Below are 9429 nucleotides of genomic sequence, written 5' to 3' on the forward strand. Positions count from 1 at the left end.
AGAAAGAAAGAAAGAAAGAAAGAAAGAAAGAAAGAAAGAAAGAAAGACAAAGAAAGAAAGAAAGACAAAGAAAGAAAGAAAGAAAGAAAAGGAGGAAGATAGAAAAGGAGGAAGATAGAAAAGGAGGAATATAGATAGATAGATACAGGTTTCTTCTCCCAAAATATTAATATAATATAATATAATTTATAATATAATATAATATAATATATAAAATAAAATAAAACAAAATATAATAAAATAAAATAAAACTTTGTTGTACTAGATGAGGGCTCCCACTGGGTGGCTCAGTCGGTTAAGCATCTGCCTTCAGCTCAGGTCATGATCTCAAGGTCCTGAGATCAAGCCCCACGTTGGGCTCCCTGCTCAGTGGGGAGTCTGTTTCTCCCTCTCCCTCTGCCCCTGCTTGTCCTCTCTCTCTCTCTCTCTGTGTCAAATAAATAAATAAAATCTTTAAAAAAAAAAGGGACAAATCCAATGTAAACTGAACTAAATATGGGATACTTTTGAGCAAGTGATTGTTTATTAAAATAACAGAATCCATTGGAACTTAACCCTAGGAACACCCATGTTTGAGTGGCCTGGGGGCTGTGATACTGGGATATTAAGAAAGAAATGAAATCAGAGCATGCTATTGCCTCTGCAGGGCAATAGTTACAGTGTCCAAATGTTTTCAACTCTTAAAATAAAATTAAAAATTAACCTTAAAAATATACCCTAAGGATAAATGTGCTCTTGGTAGAAGCTAGAACAGTTCAGGTTCAGACTAGGAGGAGGGAAAGGTAGACACTGGTCGCCTAATTGTATGAGGTGGTTGGGGCTGCAGCAGACATTATCTGAAGTTGGTGAGACAACAACAAAATAATCTGGAGCATATTATTTAAAGTTCAAGGAAGAATTATTAAAGGGAAGCTAGAAGAGCAGTATTAACTGTACTGGAAGGAACGGAGGGGAGGGAAGTGTCGGGAAATACCTAAATCCTAATCTGTGACAGCCTAAAGGCAATAGCAGTGTCGCTAACCAAACTGAATCAGCAAACTTAAAATACCAGAGTCAAAACCAGAAGAACAAGAACAAGGAGAACCAGACAGGAGTAGGACTGGAGTGGGAGGGGCCAGGGTGAGAAGCAGAGCTGTTCTTTAACCAGGTGAATAGAGTACCTTAGACACATTTTAAGTCCTTAAAATTAAACCAACAAACAAAAACTAAACTGAATAAAACTGAGGGAAAAGATTATAGTTTCAACCTACTATTGTCACCCTGCTTCTCATGAGTTTAGGCAATGATTTTCTGAGTATGGAATAGATGTAAAGTGTGGCTACAAAATGAATTTCGGTAAATGAAATCTATTTTACTCCTGACTCCTATGTTGAGATTAGAGAGAAGTCTGCAAAGAAAAGAAATGTTCAGCTAAAATAATTTAAATGTTTCAAAATAAAAGTAAATTAATAATATATGTGTGTTATATAAGTGTGTGTGTGTGTGCATGTGTACATTCTCCTAGAGCTGAAAGATGTGTTGGCTTTTACTGCTTCTCAGTAAAAGATGTGTGTGGGTTTCACTAAATAGCATCCAAGCATCTTCCTACTCTGAAAAAAACTGGATTCAAATACAAATGATCATTTCTATTTATTCACTTAAGTCTTCAATTCTGGCTTCTGGTGACAGTGAGCAGAGTACATTTCATTAGTTTTCTGGTAGAGACCACTACTGGTTTTGATCAATGAATTATTTTTCCAACAGGTTCAGGATTGTGTTTCCTTTATTCCTTTTCAGCCTAAATTTTTATGTCTTCCTTCCCTTTACTTCTAGCGTCACTAATACAGTCATCTAAACATACGTCCATTTACATACATAGCAAGAAACGCCCACCCATCTGGTAAACATAGGGATTACTAAATACTACATATTTGGCAAAATTAGCAAAATCTGCCAAACCCAAAAAAGCTCAGTATCCAAAAATATTCTACTACAAAGACTATTAAAATCAGTTCTTGGAGCACTTGGGTGGCACAGTAGGTTGACCGGCCCACTCTTGGTTTCTGCTCAGGTTGTGATCTCGGGGTTGTGGATCGAGTCCTGCATGGGGTTCTGCACTTAGCACGGAGTCTGCTTGAGACTCTCTCTCCCACTGCCCCTCCCCCCATGCTCTCTCTTTCTCACTCTCTCAAATAAATACATAAATCTTTAAAAACAAATAAATAAACAAATAAATAAATAAATAAAATCAATTCTAAAGGATTAAGTAGGTATAATCATCTATTCCAGCCAAAATCTTTGGGCTATATTTTTTGTGTTGTAAAGAGATACTGTGATATCTGACACAGTGATGATTGAAGAAATCCTCCTAAAAGAGCTTGCTAACGGATAATCAACAATTATGTGAGATAACTGTAATTTGCTGGAAAACAGCCGCTGATGAATACGACTCAGAAAAATCTAATATGAATAAAAGTATTCAAAAGAAGGGGCACCTCAGTGGCTGAGTTGGTTAAGCATCTGACTTGGGCTCAGGTCATGATCTCAGGGTCCTGGGATCAAGCCCAAGTCAGGCTCCCTGCTCAGCGGAAAGTCTGATTGTCCCTCTCCCTCTGCAGCTCCCTCCACCCATGCTCTCCCTCTCTCTCTCTCTCTCCCTCTCTCTCTCAAATAAATAAAAATCTTTTTTTAACTTTTTTTTAAGATTTTTATTTATTGGGGAACCTGGGTGGCTCAGTCAGTTAAGCGTCTGCCTTCGGCTCAGGTCATGATCCCAGGGTCCTGGGATCGAGCCCCGCATTGGGCTTCCTGCTGGGCGGGAAGCCTGCTTCTCCCTCTCCCACTCCCCCTGCTTGTGTTTCCTCTCTCACTGTCTCTCTTGGTCTGTCAAATAAATAAATAAAATCTTTAAAAAAAAAAGATTTTTATTTATTTATTTGGGAGAGAGAGCATGAGAGACAGCACGAGCAAGGAGGAGGGCAGAGGGAGAAGCAGATTCCCCGCCGAGCTGGGAGCCCGATGTGGGACTCGATCCCAGGACCCTGAGATCATGACCTGAGCCGAAGGCAGCCATTTAACTGACTGAGCCACCCAGGCGCCCCAAGGAAAGGAATCTTAAGGGACTATATTACTGGACCTATTCTTGCAAAATGACCTCCATCTACACCTAACAGGCAATGAGCCTGGGCCTGTGGTCAGCCATAAGCTGAGGACTGGCTTATCTCGTCCACAGGTAGCAAGGCAGGGGCCCAAAACTGCAAATTATAGTTGATTCTTGAAAAACTAAGGTTTGAACTAGGTGGGTTCACTTATATGTGGATTTTTTATAGTACAGTAAATGTATTTACCTTCCTTATGATTTTCTTAATAACATTTCCTTTTCTTTACCTTATTTTATCATAAGAACACAGTATGTAATACATTTAACAAAATGTGTTAATCAACTGTTATGTTATTGATAGGGCTTCCAATCAACAGTAGGCCATTAGGAGTTAAATTTGGGAGAAGTCAAAAGTTATATGTCGATTTTTAACTGTGTAGGGGGTTGGCATCCCTAATCCCCATGTTGTTCAAGGGTCAACTGTGTGTATCATAATAATGTGTGTCATAATAGTGAAGGTTTTGCTATTTCTAAGGATTTACAGTAAACATTTTCAGGAGAGATATATTTTCTCACACTTGAGAAATGACTATAACACTCCACAAAGAAAAAAAGTCTTTCCTCACCACAAAAAAAAAAAATACCATGACCTACAATTAAACAAGACAATCTACTAAGCAGTTGTATTAGCATGTGTTTTCTCTTGTTAGAAATTATCTAGCTTAGGGTTGCCTGGGTGGCTCAGTCGGTTAAGCGTCTGCCTTCGGCTCAGGTCATGATCCCGGGGTCCTGGGATCGAGCCCCACACTGGGCTTCCTGCTCAGCAGGGAATCTGCTTCTCTCTCTCTCTCTCCTTCTGCCCCTCCCCACGGCTTGTTCTCTCTCTTTCTCTCAAATAAATAAATAAAATCTTTAAAAAAAAGAAAGAAATGATCTAGTTTAGAATTCTGAGATACAGGGCACCTGGGTGGCTCAGATGGTTAAGCGTCTGCCTCCGGCTCAGGTCATGATCTCAGGGTCCTGGGATCGAGTCCTGCATCGGGCTCCCTGCTCCTTGGGAGCCTGCTTCTCCCTCTGCCTTTCTCTCTCGCTCTGTCTCTCATGAATAAATAAATAAAATCTTTAAAAAAAAAAAAAAAAGAATTCTGAGATACAAAACAAAAAGAAACAAAAAAGGCAAATGTGAGGCTACTCTCAGAGAATAAGAAGTAAGGTGATAGCTTCTGCGTCCCCAGATTAGTAATGGAAATAGAAAAAGGTAATGGACAATGCTATTAGGCCCTTAAAGGAGCTCAGTCTTCATTTCTGTTATGAAGACATGGCTATGCAAAGGGCTCCCAGCCCTTCTGATGGCTGAAATATCTTTGAGTATCATGGCCCTAACTTTGATTGGCTGATAAAGTCAACATCATTCCACCAGCAAAAAGCAAAAGTTTATGTTTGTCAGTTTACATGCTCGGTATTAGCCTTCTAAATTAACAGAATTTTATTCAAGCAAAGTATATAACAAGCACTAGTTCTGGCCTTACAACATTTTCCTCCTAAACCGGACCTGTCTTCTTCATCTCAATTAATCACACAACCCTCCACCCAGCTCCTTAAAATAAAAAACCAAGAAGTTATATTTCACTTCCTTTTTCCGTTGCCCCCATGTCTAACCCAGCAGAAGTCCCACCAGCTGTGCCTCCAGAATCCATCCCATACCTAAGGACTCATCTCTAACTCCCTCACCACCATCCCTGACTCAACTACTGCAATAGCCCAGCTGGTGTTTCTGCGTCTACTTCTGCCCCCTCTACTCCATTATCCAGAGACCAGGCTGTGATCCACGTAAAATACATTCTTCCCCTGCACAAAACCTTCAAAAAGCTCCTAATTTAAAAAAAAAAAAAAGTTTTCCTTCCATGGCTTTCAAGACCCTGCACGTTCCGACCCCACGTCCTTTCTGCCCTCGACTCATGAAATTTCAGCTTCATAGGCACTAAGACTGTGCTTTGCTTAGGTCATGCCTATGCTCTCCGCAGACCCTTTGTACTTGCCAGGTGAGCTTCCTAGAATGACCTTCCCTCAGGCCTCCCATCATAGGTCCTTAGTGAGGCTTCCTTTACATTCACCCTACTCCACCCTCATTGACCGTATCATATTACTAGGGTTTATTTCCTTTATAGCATTTATTAGAACCTGATGTAAATTCATGACCTATGCTTTTATTTGTTCTTGCTCTAGTTTCAGTTTTTTGTTGTTGGTTTTTGGATTTTGTTTTTTATGGGTCTCTCCCCACTGTGATAAGGATCTAAATTTCAGGAGAACAGAAGTCTTATTTCTCAAAAAAAAAAAAGAAAGAAAGAAAGAAATCTTATTTCTCTTCCTCACTAATGTATCTCTGGAGTCTAAACCACTGCCTATAGAATGTATTTGGTAAGCATTTGTGAATGAATTAACTTATCATTCAAAGCTCTTTGCCTTTTAGGGTTCTCAAAATTTTAACCAAATTAAAAGATGAAGAGAAAATGTCAGTCCTTTCATATTTTCTATAGCATTTCTAAAGCAAAATGTTAGGCCCTAAAAATGTATAATATAACATGGGACTAAGAAGGGTTGAATGAAGAAGTCTAATCTATAAACCATATCAGTAAGACCCTAAATCAAAACTCTTTATTGCTTTAATTATGTGTATAAATGGAGAGAGGAGAAGGGGGAGGGAATCAGATGCTCTTAGGGAACAAATTTGGGGGTGGGAAGAGTGCCAGTTATGAGTTTATTCCCACATGGTGTTATGTCTCGAAGGCAACTGTCCTCAAGAGAATTGTTGGTTAGAAATCCTCCCAACAGCAATTTTCTGGAAATCAGCAGAGAGACTAATTATCAGAAACTTCTCTCCACACAGATAAGTGCATTTCTCCCCATTCCTCCACTAATATCTCAGTCTACATAACTCCTTGTATTGCCACCTCACCTGAGTTTTGAAGAAAATCCTTGACTGTGCATATAGCAAATGCACAGTTCTGTGACTGACCTGCTGTTTAAGTATATGGAATAACATTTCTTACTAGAGTGCCTTTAATTTCATATTTGTTTTGGGTTTAGTTTGGCAGGGGGAGTAAAGATGTATTACAGAGCCAACAAATAAAGTAAGGAGAAAATGCAATCGCATAAAGTTGGGGGAAACAAATTCCCCATTATAAGGAAATTACTCACCACCATATTAAGGGATTGTATTTTTTGTTTGCTTTTCCCTCTGCATGCCACACTCAACTGTCCTCCAAATAGACAATGATGGGAGGAATTACTACTCTCTAACACAAGGATGGAGAGGAGGTGGGAAATAAGAGGCAGCCAGTTCAGTGATTAAAAAAAAAAAGAAGAAGGTAGAGAATTACCCTATTCTTTTCAGTTTATTCCAATTTCACATTTTTTGAATGATAAGACTGTTTACTTCTAAACTTTAAGAGAAGAAAATGCAGTCAGCTCGGGAATAGTTTCAGTCAAAAGGTAAGCTTTAGACATGGCTAGGGTTTGCCTTTCTCTGTACCATGTTGATTTTAAATCCAACTCGTAAATTGATATATTTTCTAGAACACAGCTCTACAAGACTTTTAGCCACCACTGTCCCCAGATTCTGTCTCTATAATAACACACACCTCTCACCAAAAAAAGGGGGGGGGGAGGAAAAAATTTAAATTATCCAATTCTCCCTATAGAAAAAAAGATCTACCTAGCAGTAATTAGCTATATGTCATTTAAAAAAATAATTGAATAAATAAAAAGATCTTAAGAAGGAACTTTCATAAGTCACAGCACATCCTGAGGAATCTCCTTTCACATGGGAAGCATCAAGAAGATCTCACAATATTTTACATGATTAATTTTCTTAATACTGAAGGGAGAATCAAGGAAGAACATAGGTTATAATGCATGAAGAAGAGAAAGAAGAAATACAGGACATATAGACATTTTATTATTTACTCTCACGTCTTGATCTCAGTCAGGGTTCATTTTCATTGTCTTTCAAAACTCACTATTATCTCATTCATTGGTCAATAGCATATACACTGAAGGCACAGAAGGATATATATAGTTGGAAGCAAAGACAACTGTAACTAACCCATATGGATGAGAACCCATTACTCTGCCTCACAAATATCTGGGCTCCACACAAGTGAGCCAATTAAACCTTCAATTTTCTTATGAGAAAATCATATAGGAGAATTCTGATATATCTGGGTTTTAGATGCATACTCAACACAACTACCATGTCACACATGTACCACATACCTGAGAAAGATTAGCAATACCCTGGCTTGAAAACAATAATCCAGCCGTCCTGATACTCATTAGGAATTACGAATATGCCTTTTGGATTACTGTCCTGCAGTATTAATTCCCCTGGTGAATGGGAGCTGGGGAGAAAGCGGACAATGCTGCTTCATACCAATGGTTAGTACACAGATGAGCTAAGAACGCACTGAAATAGTGTTCTAGGCATCCATGGAAACCTGCAGCCCACTGGGAACAAAGCTCTGGCCCTATGGTACTGCTTCTGAAGTAATGTCCTCGACCAGCAAAGTCAGTAGTCCTGACTCGAGCCACTTTAAAATCATCACTGATTAAAGCAGGCTAGAAAACTGTCCAAAGTGGCCATCTGTTAAGAAAAGGAGGTTTGGCCAATATACTTCAGATTGCTCTAGTCAAGAAGGAAAGCATAGAAACAGACATGCTGAGTTGCTGAGTGGCTGAGGGGAGGATGGTGGCTTGCATCACATGTCGGTTTTTAAATTGTAGGGTGATTGGGCAGACACATATCACAGCTGCTATTTCGACTGCAATCTGCCTCACAGACTGAAGTCAATGTTCCTACTTACATCAAACGGAGCTGAACTTGATTGGGCATTTCGATCACACGGTTCCCTGAAGCAGTCACTGAAAGGAAGTAGAAGACCCATGGCAATGATCCGGGAGCAAAACTTCTCTGCTTCTTCTGGAGGCCCGTTCTCCTGCTGGCTGAATAGCTTCTCCAACAGAGTTCGCCCTGCAGATGAAACAATCATTAGGAAGGAGCACCGGCAAGTCACCTGGCTCAGAACCCTCCCGGAGGAGTGAGGCCTGGAAAACACAACCCGTGAGCATCACTGTTGCCAAGGCTACTGAGGTGCTTCTCAATCACAGAGAAAATCTGCAGTCTGAGGCCTGAGTTTCCATATGGGAAAAGGCAGCTCTAGTTTGCTCTCCCAACCCCCAAAACATGTCCTGCCCCAAAAGAGGATGATCACAGGATGGACTATACATTTTCCACCTGAAGAAGTGCCCAACCTTTTGGATTTCATTGGTAGCCCTTCTTCCTCTCTTTGTTTACCCTACTGATGGCTCTCTAAGGGAGCAGTTACCAACCACCAAGTGGGCTAAGAAATGTCAGTGACTGATATTCAGTCTCTGGCATGGCAATGGGGAGGGGCAGGGAATGAGGAGACAGGAGGCAGGCAAAGTCCCTAACCCCTGAGGAAAGAGTTGGCCAGCCAATTCATCACCCTGAAGAGGAACGTGACAGGCTCAAAATTTTCTCACATACTCCTCAGAACCATAGCTCTAGGGTAGGTGCAAACTTCAGTTTTTATTTCCCTAAAAGAGACAGGAAAAGAGATGCATAGGAGGAGGCCACCAGCTGAGGACCCCAGAGGGCCTGGGTCCACCTAGTGTGATGGTTCTCAATCCTAGCTGTACCTTAGATTCATCTGGGACAACATAATGACCAGAAGTCCCTAATTCATTTCTGATACTATTTGCTCTCTAATTTATTATCCTTTAGAAATTGATTTAGCTGATTTCTCCATTAGTCAACTCTGGTAGAAGAAATGGAAAATCGCTAGGACTTCTTTCAGGGCCATAACTACTCCCTCAGTTCTTGCCCTGCTCCTGCCCCTCCCTCATTCTTCAAATTTAGATTAAAATCACTTAGCCAGAAAAGACTCCAGTCACCCCCTTCCATTTGTTGGAAGTACTAAGTGCCTTCTTAGTACTTTGTGTAATTAGTGATTTTAATTAATCATGTGTATACTTGCTTAATATCTACACCTCTTGGGGCCCCTAGGTGGCTTAGTCAGTTAAGAGTCTGCCTTCGGCAATCCCCATCAAAATACCATCCACTTTTTTCAGAGATATGGAACAAATAATCCTAAAATTTGTCTGGAACCAGAAAAGACCCCGAATAGCCAGAGGAATGTTGAAAAAGAAAAGCAAAGCTGGCGGCATCACAATTCCGGACTTCCAGCTCTATTACAAAGCTGTCATCATCAAGACAGTATGGTACTGGCACAAAAACAGACACATAGATCAATGGAACAGAATAGAGAGCC

General features: G+C 40.3%; 1 protein-coding gene across 1 annotated transcript in view; it reads right to left on the minus strand.

Moving 5' to 3' along the window:
* The window catches only part of FMN2 (formin 2), a 382777-nt gene that overhangs the window by 340910 nt on the left and 32438 nt on the right, over positions 1-9429 (minus strand). The window contains exon 2 of the mRNA XM_032389271.1: positions 7942-8108. Coding sequence (XP_032245162.1) covers positions 7942-8108 — 167 coding nt within the window. The remainder of the gene's footprint in view (positions 1-7941; positions 8109-9429) is intronic.

This window comes from Phoca vitulina, unplaced genomic scaffold, assembly GCF_004348235.1.
Source record: "Phoca vitulina isolate PV1807 unplaced genomic scaffold, GSC_HSeal_1.0 scaffold54, whole genome shotgun sequence".
NCBI classification, from domain to species: Eukaryota; Metazoa; Chordata; class Mammalia; order Carnivora; family Phocidae; genus Phoca; species Phoca vitulina.